Source organism: Pongo pygmaeus, chromosome 16 (assembly GCF_028885625.2).
Source record: "Pongo pygmaeus isolate AG05252 chromosome 16, NHGRI_mPonPyg2-v2.0_pri, whole genome shotgun sequence".
Lineage (NCBI taxonomy): Eukaryota > Metazoa > Chordata > Mammalia > Primates > Hominidae > Pongo > Pongo pygmaeus.
The window spans coordinates 73,032,881-73,045,515 of NC_072389.2; the positions used below are offsets into that span (position 1 = coordinate 73,032,881).

General features: G+C 44.8%; 2 protein-coding genes across 4 annotated transcripts in view; one reads left to right on the forward strand and one right to left on the reverse strand.

Moving 5' to 3' along the window:
- Positions 1–7,224: 7,224 nt before the first annotated feature.
- Positions 7,225–8,318, reverse strand: LOC134738221 (uncharacterized). The gene is made up of 2 exons (XM_063652348.1): positions 8,127–8,318; positions 7,225–8,037 (listed from the first exon to the last, which is right to left on the reverse strand). The coding sequence occupies exons 1-2, from the start codon at positions 8,316–8,318 to the stop codon at positions 7,225–7,227; spliced, it is 1,005 nt and encodes a 334-aa protein (XP_063508418.1).
- The window catches only part of MAP2K5 (mitogen-activated protein kinase kinase 5), a 260,525-nt gene continuing 255,600 nt past the window's right edge, over positions 7,711–12,635 (forward strand). For 2 of the 3 annotated variants that reach the window (XM_054451151.2, XM_063652330.1), the window contains exon 1: positions 7,711–8,580. In XM_054451151.2, coding sequence (XP_054307126.1) covers positions 8,446–8,580 — 135 coding nt within the window. In that variant the 5' untranslated portion in view covers positions 7,711–8,445. The remainder of the gene's footprint in view (positions 8,581–12,635) is intronic. The other variant, XM_054451149.2, reaches the window with a different exon arrangement.

A 12,635-nucleotide genomic window follows, 5' to 3' on the forward strand; every position in this document is an offset into this window, starting at 1 on the left:
TGGTTTCAGTTCTTGCTCTACCACTGCTGGTAGAGTAACTTTGAGAAAAATTAGAGCTTTCTAAGTCTTAATGTCTTCATGTATACAATAAGAAATTTATCTAACACTTAACATAGCATTTACTTGTGCCAGGTCCTTATCTAAGGACCTGGCACATATGAACTCACTTAATCCTCTCATAACAACCCCATGAATTAGGTACTGTTTTTATGTTTATTTTTCAGTTGTGGAAACCAAAGGGTCTTGCCCAAGGCCACGCATGGTAAGTGCTCTTCCCATCTGTCTACAGAGTCCACATTCTCAGCCTCTACACTTGTCGTAAGATGCACAAGATAATTTTTTCAGACAATGGATGTGGAAGTGCTTTGTTATTATGATTACGACTACATATAAAGAAAGTAATATAGACATGTTTAAACAACGAGAAGAGAGAAAAAATAAAGTGTAAGTGATTTTTAGGAACACCAGTCTACTCTACTGAAAGAAAAACATGTGGCCGGGCACGGTGGCTCCCGCCTGTAATCCCAACACTTTGGGAGGCCGAGGTGGGCGGATCACGAGGTTAGGAGATCGAGACCACCCTGGCTAACATGGTGAAACCCCGTCTCTACTAAAAAATACAAAAAAATTAGCTGGGCGTGGTGGTGGGCGCCTGTAGTCCCAGCTACGTGGGAGGCTGAGGCAGGAGAATGGCGTGAACCCGGGAGGCAGAGCTTGCAGTGAGCCAAGATTGTGCCACTGCATGCCAGCCTGGGTGACAGAGCAAGACTCCATCTCAAAAAAAAAAAAAAAAAAAGAAAAGAAGAAGAAGAAAGAAAAATGTGTTATGTAGAAATTATGTCTAATACAATTTTAAATTAATAAATTAATTCATTTTAGAGTATTTTAAATCCACAGGCTTGGCATATAGTGGTGGTCCATGAATGACCTGTGGAACTGTAATTTCTGCCTCTGTGTGAGTGTACTTTCGTTTCCATTCCTGCCGAAACAGAAGAGGGCAACTCTCCTGTTACACTTTTGGGAGTTTGTGTTCATTTTTTGTCTGTCTCTTCATAGTCTTTAAAAAAAATTAAAAGGGCTGGGGGCAGTGGCTGACCCCTGTAATCCCAGCACTTTGGGAGGCCGAGGCAGGCTGGCAGATCACTTGAAGTCAGGAGTTCGAGACCAGCCTGGCCAATATGGTAAAAACCCGTCTCTACTAAAAATACAAAAATTAGCCAGACGTGATGGTGTATGCCTGTAATCCCAGCTACTCAGGAGGCTGAGGTACGAGAATCACTTGAACCTGTGAGCCGGAGGTTGCAGTGGGCGGAGATTGTGCCACTGCATTCCAGCTTGGGTAACAGAGTGAGACTCTGTCTCAAATATGCAACATGAGAATAATTATGTTTATTGTTTTGTTATTGCTATTGTACATTATTTTTTCAATCAAAATTTCAAAGACATTGCTGGTGTGTAGAAAGGCAACTTTTTTTTTTTTTTTTTTTTTTTTTTTGAGACAGGGTGTCACTCTGTCACCCAGGCTGGAGTACAGTAGTGTGATCATAGCTCACCGTAACCTTGACCTCCCAGGCTCAGGCAGTCCTCCCACCTCACCCTCCTGAGTAGCTGGGACTACAGGCATGTGCCACCATGCCTGGCTAATTTTTGTATTTTTTGTAGAGACAGGGTTTCACCATGTTGCCCAGGCTGGTCTCGAACCTCTAGGCTTAAGCGATTGGTTTGCCTTGGCCTCCCAAAGTGCCGGGATTACAGGTGTGAGTCACTGCATCTGGCCTATATTCTTTTAAATCAAAATTAATCGACATATATTGGAGTGTTATCTGCAAGGGCCCATACTGGGTGCTGAAGGAGACAGGTGAATTTCTTTTTTTTTTGAGATGGAGTCTTGCTCTGTTGCCCAGGCTGGAGTGCAGTGGCACGATCTCCGCCTCCCGGGTTCAAGTGATTCTCATGCCTCAGCCTCCCGAGTAGCTGGGACTACAGTCGCATGCCACCACACCTGGCTAATTTTTTGTATTTTTAGTAGAGACGGGGTTTTACCATGTTAGCCAGGATGGTTTCGATCTCATGACCTTGTGATCCACCTGCCTCGCCCTCCTAAAGTGCTGGGATTACAGGCGTGAGCCACCATGCCCAGCCAGGTGAATTTCTTAAACATAGGAGGTAATCAATATTTTAAATAAAATGTACTGTTTAATGGGAGTCTATAATTGTTACTGTCGCAGTCTTGGTGGTGGTGGTGGAAAGGCAAGGGGGCAAGTGATTGATGTTCAAGGCAGGCAGGGGATGCAAGATGCAATGGAAGTTGCATTCCTATTACTCAACCTACTCTGCATTCAAAACTCCCTGTTCAGTCAGCAAATATTATTAAAGCGCCCACTACGTTCCAGATACTCTCTTAGGTACTAGGGATATGGAAGTGAATAAAACACAATTTCATCCTCTCATGAAGTTACAGTCTAGCCAAGAAACAAACGAGTAAAACGTGTGGTATGTTAAATAGTGATAAATGGGCAGGGTGTAGTGGTTCACACCTGTAATCCCAGCACTCTGAGAGACATGCAGATCACTTGAGCCCAGGAATTCAAGACCAACTTGGCCAACATGGTGAAACCCCATCTCCACTAAAAATACAAAAAAATAGCTGGGCGTGGTGGTGCACGCCTGTGGTCCCAGCTACTCAGGGGGCTGAGGTGGGAGGATCGCTTGAGCCCAGGTGGTGGAGGTTGCATTGAGCTGAGATCACACCACTGCACTCCAGCCTGGGCAACAGAGCCAGACCCTGTCTCAAAAACAGAAAGAAAAAAAAATAGCGATAAGTGCCAGGAGAAAAATACTAGGGAAGAGGATTAGGAACTGTGCATGCCTTCATGCTTGTATCTATGGGTTTGAGGAAGGCCTGTAATCTCGATAATGTGCCAAGGGAGAGACTCAGCAAGAAGGTGACTTTTGAGTCAAGATCTACAGAATGTGAGGTAATGAGCCATGCAGATATCTAGGTTAAGAGCAATCCAAGCAGAGGAAATGGCAAATGCAAAGGCCCTGAGGTGGGATGCGGGACACGTTCAAGGCACAGTGAGGAGGAGGCTGGTAGGAGTGAGGGAGATTAGCAGGAAATGAAGTTTGAGAGTTTAGATGGGATGAGGGGCAGAATGTGTAGAGTTTTGTAGGCCAAGAAAAGGATTTTGGCCTTTTTCCTGCATAAGATAAGAAGCTGTCTGAAGAGTTTTAGTCAAACAAGTGACCTGATCTAACTGTGGCAACTGGGTAGATAATACTGTTGCTAGTAGGGGCAAGGGCGAAAACAGAAGATGAAAGAATAGTTTGGACTGGGGTAGTAGCAGTGAAGGTGGTGAGAAAGGCTCAGATTCTGGGTTAAGCATTCGATACTGGGATCAGCATAATAAGAGATGAAAGAAAACCTCTCTGAATTTATAACAGCAAAATGTAATTTTCCTCCTTAAAAAAATAAATCACAACAACAAAATAACCTATTAAAATGGGCAAAAAAAAAAAAAAGCCAGGTGCGGTGGCTTATGCCTGTAATTCCAGCACTTTGGGAGGCTGAGGTGGGCGGATCGCCTGAGGTCAGGAGTTCGAGACCAGCTTGGCCAACATGGTGAAACCCCATCTTTACTAAAAATACAAAAATTAGCTGGGTGTGGTAGTGCACGCCTGTAGTCCCAGCTACTCGAGAGGCTGAGGGAGGAGAGGCTGAGGGAGGAGAATCCCTTGAACCTGGGAGGCGGACGTTGTAGTGAGCTGAGATCGTGCCTCTGTACTCCAGCTTGGGAGACAGAGCAAGACTCTGTCCCAAAAATAAATAAATAAATACATAAAATGGACAAAAAACTTCAATAGGTATTTCTCCAAAGAAGATATACAAATGAGCAACAAGAATAGGTAAAGATGTTCAACATCACTAATCATTAGAGAAATACAAATTAAAACCACAGTAAGATATCACATTATACCCAACAGGATAGCTACTATAAACAAATATAAAAAATAACAAGTGGTGGTGAAAATGTGGAGAAATTGGAACTCTTATGCACTTTTGGTGAGAATGTAAAATGGTGCAGCCACTATGGAAAACAGTATGGTGATTCCTCAAAAAATTAAACATAGAAAATATGATCCAGCAATTCCACTTTTGAGTATACATCCCAAAAAGTCAAAAGGAGAGACAGGAACAGATATTTGTACCCCCATGTTCATATCAGCATTATTCACAATAGCCAAAAGGTGGAAACAACTTAAATGTTCATTGATAGATGAATGGATACACACGATGTGTTATATACACACAACAGAATTTTGTTCAGCTTTGAAAAGGAAGGAAATGGCCAGGGGCGGTGGCTCATGCCTGTAACCCCAGCACTTTGAGAGGCCAAGGTGGGTGAATCACCTGAGGTCAGGAGTTCGAGACCAGTCTGGCCAACATGGCGAAACCCTGTCTCTACTAAAAATACAAAAATTAGCCTTGTGTGGTGGTGGGCACCTATAATCCCAGCTACTCGGGAGGCTGAAGTGGGAGAATTGCTTGAACCCAGGAGGTGGAACCTAGATCATACCACTGCACTCCAGTGTTGATGACACAGCAAGAGTACATCTTAAAAAAAAAAAAAAAAAAAGTGAGGAAATGCTGACACATGTTACAACATGGATGGACCTTGAAGGCATTATACCAAGTGAAATAAGCCAGTCACAAAAAGGCAGATATTGGATGATTCTATTTATATGAGGTATCTAGAGTAGTCAAATTCATAGAAATAGAAAGTTGATTGGTGGTTGCCAGGGGCTGGAGGGAAGGGGAAGTGGGCAGTTGTTTAATGAATATAGAGTTTCAGTTTTGCAAGATGAAAATCTGGAGATTGGCTGTACAACAGGATGAATGTATGTAACACTACCGATCTGTACACTTCAAAATGAGTACGATGGTAAATTTTATGTGTATTTTATCACAATTAAAAAAATCACTAGACATCTAACTTTTCAGTAATGTGTCTATTTTCAGTTAAATTTGCCACTTAACAGAAGCCAATATAGGCCAGTTTTCATATTCCTTAGTGGTATCACACTGGTGCACTCACTGTTTTACCATTTTCCCTTCTGATTTCATTTTTTCTTAGCATTTACTACTATCCAACATATATTTTACTCATTTGTCTGTGTTCCCCATCAGAATATAATTTCATGAGGGGAGGGATTTTCTATTACACTTAGTGAAAAGTAAATCCCTCAAGTAGGAACACTACAAGTAAGCACAGGTTTTTTTTTTTTTTACAGTAAGTCTGCTTAATGGCTAGTAAACTATCTCAGCCAGTACCTGAGTGACTATCCTGACTTCCATCATTTAAAAAGAAAAAAGGCCTGGTGCGGTGGCTTACGCCTGTAATCCTAGCACTTTGGGAGGCCGAGGCGGGTGGATCACTTGAGGTCAGAAGTTCCAGACCAGCCTGGCCAAAATGGTGAAATCTCGTCTCTACTAAAAGTACAATTAGCTGGGCGTGGTGGCACATGCCTATAGTCCTAGCTACTTGGGAGGCTGAGGCAGGAGAATCGCTTGAACCTGGGAGGTGGAGGTTGCAGTGAGCCGAGATCGCGCCAGTGCACTCCAGTCTGGGTGACAGAGTGAGACTCCGTCTCAAAATAAATAAATAAATAAAATAAAATGAAATGAAAAAAAAAAGTACTAAATGCAAACTTCTTAAGATCACATGCAACTTTGATGTTAAATATTAAATATTCCTTAAATTTAGACAGTGGTTTATTCAATTTGGTAAAGATCAAAAAGTTATATTTTGTCATTTATGATACCAAATGGAATGGTCTTGTATTATCAGTGATTATGATGCTTCTTGCAATGAGAGTTATAACTTTCTGGAAAATCCTTGCTCAAATTATCAAAGTTAAGATTTCTTACTATATAAAGGCTATGAAGAGCTGACGTGTAATTATATTGGCTCTGCAAATATTGGGACAGAAATATGAGTTTGCCATTAGTGTAAGAAAAGCTTCAGAATATGTATGCAAATTTGGCAAATTGAGTTGGTTTTCCCCACGGTACTTCGAATAAAAGAGACATTTTAACAAATCACAGGTTCATAGAAAATCTCTAGTTTCGTGGTCTATTTTCTAAAATAATAGGAAATGAACTTTTAATAAAAGTACATGAGGACTTTTGATGAATGGTTTATTTTTCACAGAAGTGAAGTGCAGGTGAAAAGGGTCAATTCCTAGAATATCTGAAGGATCTGACTAAATGAATTTCTACCTAAGCTATTGATTTACAGTAACTTAAAAGGTGATAATTTATCTCCTACAATGGCCTTTCAAATTAAATATAAAAGTAACTCAGAGTAAAGTATGCAGAAAAAATTTTGGTATCGTAACTGAAAATGACCAACATTAATTTTTTTCTCTCACATTAATCAAGCACTTTACTGTTAGAAGGGAAACTGACACGCCTCCTCAACCGAGTTTATACAAAATTCAACCCCAAAAAGTAAAGCCAATTTGTGCACCTTCCTAAGAAAGAGAGAAACGACGAACCTACACGTTACAATTCGTAAAGAAACTTCTGTAGAGGCACCATCGTTCTACAAGCCTATGCACTTTAAAATCTGAGGTAACAAGGCATTTGAAGATAACCAAGGTTGGCCGGGCGCGGTGGCTCACACCTGTAATCCCCCCAGCACTTTGGGAGGCTGAGGTGGGCGGATCACGAGGTCAGGAGTTTGAGACCAGCCTGGCCAACATAGTGAAACTCAGTCTCTACTGAAAATACAAAAATGAGCGGGCATGGATGGCGCGCGCCCGTAGTCCCAGTTACTCGGCTGGGGTGGGGGACTGGTGGGGGTGGTAGTGCTGAGGCAAGAGAATCGCTTGAATCCGGGAGGCGGAGGTTGTGGTGAGTAGAGGTCGTGCCATTGCACTCCAGCCTGGGCGACGGAGCTAGACTCCGTCTCAAAAAAAAAAAAAAAAAAAAGATAACCAAAGTTTATGGCTACTTCCGTGATATCACCAACTGCGTAAGCAGTGCTATTTAGTTGAAAATACATGGACTAGACCGAATATTTCTGCAACAGTTTAATAAGAGACGATGATGCGACTACTGCAGCTGTCCCCAGGCAATTAAACTCTTCGGCGAATTTCTTTACTATTGCTTTTGAACAGGGAACTGTTTGCTATTTTAGGGCACTCGTGCGGTAAAGAACTTCACTGAAAAATGCAAATATGTTTTGCTAATGTGGGAGAAAGATGATGATCCTCTGAACCTGTGACTTGGAAAGGGGGATAAAAAAGACAACTATTGAATTCTTGCCTTGCTCTTGCTGATTCGATGCACACAACCCCACGAACATTCAGATTCACGGCTTGACAAAGTGGGGATAACCGGGAGCTGCAGCCCCGTCTTTGAAGCTTTTGTAAAGACAAACGGTCTGCAACGTTAAGCCTTAAATTGGCTTTTGGCGGACTCCAGCCTTTTACCCTTCGTTTGTCAGATGTTTTCACCTCGCTGTCATTAAGCAAGGTCAGGAAATGAAAGGTCCATGACCAGGTCGCCGCGGGCGCTCTGTGGGCGATGAGGGTCTCCTGAGCGAGCAAGACCAGTCTCTCCCCGACTCGCCACGCGCCACGCGCCGCGCGGCGGTTCCTCGGCTCCCCACGCCTGGGGCGCATCCTCCCGGGAGCTGCTGCCCTTTTCCAACATGGCGCCGCGGGAGGCGGGTCCCGCTCGTCGGCTCCCGGGGTTCCGGCGCCGCGCGTTTTGGTTCCGGAGTAACAGTGTCGCCGCCACCTTCCTCCTCCTCCTCTCGCCGCTACCGCCGTCGCCGCCGCTGCAGCCGCCGCCGGTCCGCACGGCCTCGGGTGGCCGGAGCTCACCCTGCGCGCACCGCGCCCTGTGTCTCCGGGTGGGGCAGAAGACTCGCCCCTTGACCCTCCCGCGGGGACTCTCCGTGGTGTGGCGGCCCTGGGGCTCTTTCTTAATAGCCCCGGACTGAGTCCCCTCCAGTCGAGGACCCTCTCCTAGTCCATAGTCCACTGACGAGCGGTGGACACCTGCCGCTGTATCTCCCCCAAACCGAGTCCTTGCCCTGCTGCCTCCTCATACGCACACGGCGGCAGAGAGCTTCACCATAGCGTTCGCTCAACTCCAGAACCTTCCGACCTCCGCTAGTTCCTGCGGGCCTCTGCCCGCTTCCCGGTGCACCCTCCCCGGGAGACACCTCAGACCCCCGACAGCCTGGGCAGGCTCGGTGCCTGCGGGTGCGTTCCTGATCACCCCTCCCCTCTTCCCTCCCCCTCATCCTCCAGTCCCTTGTTTTCACCCTCTGTCCTCTGCCCGTCACTCCTCTTGTCACCTCTTGGAGCCCCCTCCTAACCAGTGGCCCGTGGGTGTCCCCTACACCAGGATGTGAGTCTCTTTAACCTGTAATGCTGTGGCTAGCCCTTGGCCCCTTTCCTGCCATGGAGAACCAGGTGCTGGTAATTCGCATCAAGATCCCAAATAGTGGCGCGGTGGACTGGACAGTGCACTCCGGGCCGCAGTTACTCTTCAGGGATGTGCTGGTGAGTGGTAATCTCAGTGTCCAGATCCCAGCAAGGGGGACTCAGGGACTTGAGTAGTCAGCACTTTGACCACTGGTGACCTGAGCTAGTGGCAATGGCTACTGCTGGCTTCCTGTGGAGGCAGTTTTATTGCTTCAGGCACAGCATTGATAAATTGCAACCACTAAAACCTGGCAAATGTCTAGGACCCTGGGGAGATAGATCAATCTGACTGAACCCCTGCCCTCAGAGAGCTCATGGCCCGGGCTGGGACACACATATAGACACAACCACGCACATACAAGCAGCTGAATCTAGAAGAGAGGTTTTTTCCTCCCAAGTGTTTCGGGGAATGTCCCTGGACAGATTCCAGCCCTGTTTTTCTACTGAGTTCTCTGAACTTGGTGACCAGCTGAGAAGGGGAAAAAGGACAACTTTAACTTACCATGTTTGAGCACACTGTTTAATTTATTTATTTTGAGACAGGGCCTCACTCTGGCACTCAGGCTGCAGGGCTGTGGCACAATCTCGGCTCACTGCAGCCTCTGCCTCCTGGACTCAAGCGATTCTCCTACCTCAGCCTCCCAAGTAGCTGGTACATGCCACCACACCTGGATAATTTTTGTATCTTGTAGAGACGAGGTATTGCCATGTTGCCCAGGCTGGTCTTGAACTCCTGCGATTTGCTTGCTCGGCCTTCCCAAAGTGCTGAGATTACAGGTGTGAGTTACTGTGCCCAGCCTGAGCAAACTTAAAGCATCATTGAATGTAAGACATTTTACTTAGAAAAAAATGCTGACCATGACAGTATGACACATCATCCGTTATTAAAATGAGTCCAGTTTCAGAGATGGTAAAAGTGAGGGAAAATGTGCATCTTAGAATTGGTGATATTTTACTTTCAGATTTTTCAGAATATATTTCAAATAAAATGATGGAATTTTAGAGCAGAGTGTAACACTCTAGGTGGCCTGTTCAGCTGATGTTTCTTTTTTGCAGATAGTTACTGAGGAGCGGTGAGGTGAAATGGCTTTCCAAAGCTGTGAGCTCCTGAGTGGGAGAGTCAGTACCAGAACTAAAATTTTGTTTCATTGACTTAGTAGGTTTCTTTCCCTACATGTTGCAGCCACTTCTAATCTTTCTGGTATTCATTTGAGATAGACAGGGTGCCTTGTGCCCATTCTACATGCTGAATAACTGAGGCATGGAAGACAGAAGCGGACATTCCGAAAAGCACATCACTAGCAGCAGATCTGTAGTGGAACTTACCGGCAAGTTAAGAGTGGGCAAGGTGGCAGGATCTTGGAAAGAGGAAGATTTGTGATGTGATTTTTCATTGTCTTGGGTAACTCAATCAAAATTTGATTTCTATAACTTCATTTTGAGTTCTAGATGTTACTGACTACCCAGGCCATGCAGATTTTTGGGTGCGTTGACCAGGAGCTTTCCATATTGTGCATCAAATGCCATCCTTCTCTTTGTTCTCCACACAGTCATGCACACGCAGATTTCCCCTCATGATAAGGCGCAGGCTCTTTCACATGGCCCTCTGGGCATATCTGGATTGGCCCCTGTCTGCCTGGCACCTGTGTCATCTCTCTTCACAGCCCCATAAACTTCTGTGCCTCACTTATTTAGGTTGATTTTCAGTTCTCCCAGGTGTCCAGGCTGTCTGCACTCTGCTCTTCACCGGCCAATTCCCACCTGTCCTTCCAAGCCAAGTTGTGCTTTTTCTCTGTGTCATTCTTGGTTATATGCCCCACCTCTGTGTCATCACAGCTTTGTGTGGGTCCCCCAGCAAAGCACATGTTTGATCATGATTCTTTATCTCCTCCACTAGATAGTAAACTTCTGGAGGAGATAGGTATGTTTGGTTTTGTTTCTTCATAGGACCCCAAAATATTTGTTTAAGAAGGGTGCTTAAAAGAGGATGTATGCAATTATGGTTCTGTGGACAGAACACTAGGTTTAGAGTCAAGGAATTTGGGTTTAATTGCAAGCTGTCCCACTGACTAGGCAAGTCAGTCTACCTCTCTGAGCCTTAGTTTCCTTATTTGTAAAACAGGGAAACTTGTACCTTCCTCAAAGACTTGGAAAGATTATGTGAGATTGTGACTGTGATGAGAAAGATGGGCTTTCTCTTACTCGTTTAAAACAATGGAAGGTTGATTATTATGTGATTATATTATTTGGTTATGTGATTATTTCAAGAATAGCCCAGTGTTTAAGACCACAAACTCTGGAGCCAAGTTGTTTAACTTGCGAGTTGTACTATTGGGGCAGGTATCTTCTGTATCTCAGTTTCTTTATTTGTGAAAAAAAATGTTGGGGAGGGGTGAAAGTAATGCCTACCTCCTAGAGTTCTGAGGACTCCTTGAGTTGATACATGTAAAGCACTCAGAACAACTTAGCACATAGTAAGCACTCCATTAGTGTTGTTATTATTGATGGGATTGTTATTATAAGGGATTGGACTTGGGTCTTCTGTTTCTTGAGCATCTCTAAGTTGTACCTGGCTCAAGGCTGACTGGCTTAACAGGAAACACTGCACGAGTGGCCCCACCACTAGAGCTCAGCATGCCAGGTATCTGCACGCTTTTGGCTAGGTAAGCCCAGGTGGAGCATGTTTTGTCAGAAAGGCCTGACGAAGGACCTGTGGCAGTGGGTGTTCACTGCTGTCTCCTAGTGCTCCATTTTAGCAAATGTTCAAGCCTAGATGCTGGCAGACTCCTGTGATCTGTTCTCCAGGTTCACTTCATCTCTTCATCAAGAAAAGGCAAGAACCAAGAGACACGTCAGCATCTCTGGCTTGGAACCTTAAACTTTAAAGCCACATGGAACCTGGAAGAATCCCCTCATCTAATTCAGACTCATTTCGAATGAAGAGGCATGAACCCCACAGGGGGAAAATACCTTGCTAAAGCCACACAGCTAATTTTTGGCAGAACCTGACACAGATGCCAGAAGCAGGTTGTAGTCACCGAGTCAGCCATAACTGAGTGTCTCAGACCTGAAGTCAGCAGTTGAGGGCTCCAGTCACTGTGCATCAAATAGCTGGGAGACCCTGGGCAAGTCATTTGGTCTCTCTGGGCCTTGTCTTTTGTCTGAATCATCAGAGACTGGCTTAAGTATGGAGACCGACCTGACCCTCAGAGGTAGAGACATTTGGGTCTTCTGTTTTGCAGCTTTCTGTGTTTCTCTTTTTACCTGGAGACTGAGTTCCTAGTTTTGGGAAAACTACACAAGAGGTCCGGTTAGTGTGTGATGAGAAAGAATGCCCAACTCTCTCCCCTCTTCTTTTTGTATCCTGTGGTCTCCAAGCTCACATTTCCCCTCATCTATAAGACTTCTGGGCCAGGAGTGGTGGCTTAGGCCTGTAATGCCAACACTTTGGGAAGCTGAGGTGGGTGGATCGCTTGAACTCAGGAGTTCGAGCCAGCCTGGGCAACATGGCAAAACCCCATCTCTACAAAAAATGCAAAAATTAGTGGCGGCTTGGTGGCACTCACTGCAGTCCCAGCTATTAGGGAGGCTGAGGTAGGAGAATCTCTTGAACCCAGAACCCAGAGGTTGAGGCTATAGTGAGCTGTGATTGCACCACTGCACTCTAGCTTGGGTCACAGAGCGAGACCCTATCTCAAAAAAGAAGAAAACACACACACACACACACACACACAGAGCGAGACCCTATCTCAAAAAAGAAGAAAACACACACACACACACACACACTTCTGTCTAAACTGAGTCTGTGATTTTTTCCTTTCTCCTGAGTTACCAAATACTATTGGCTGTTTATGTCTTTTGTTTGGTGCTTATACTCTAAGTGTTTTATATTACTAGTCTTTCAGGTTTGTCTTTATCTCCATAACCAGTTTATAATCTTCCTAAAGTCAAGGATCAAGTTTTATTCTCCTGTAGCCTACAGCTTTGTGATCTTTATGCTCATGGCATGTTGTAGATGCTCAATTATGTTTTGGATCTGTCAGATATTTGTCTGATTTATTGAAAGGAAGAAGAAAAGTATCAAAAAATGGTTCATCATCAAAATATGTAAACTTCGGTTTTCTTTTTTTTCT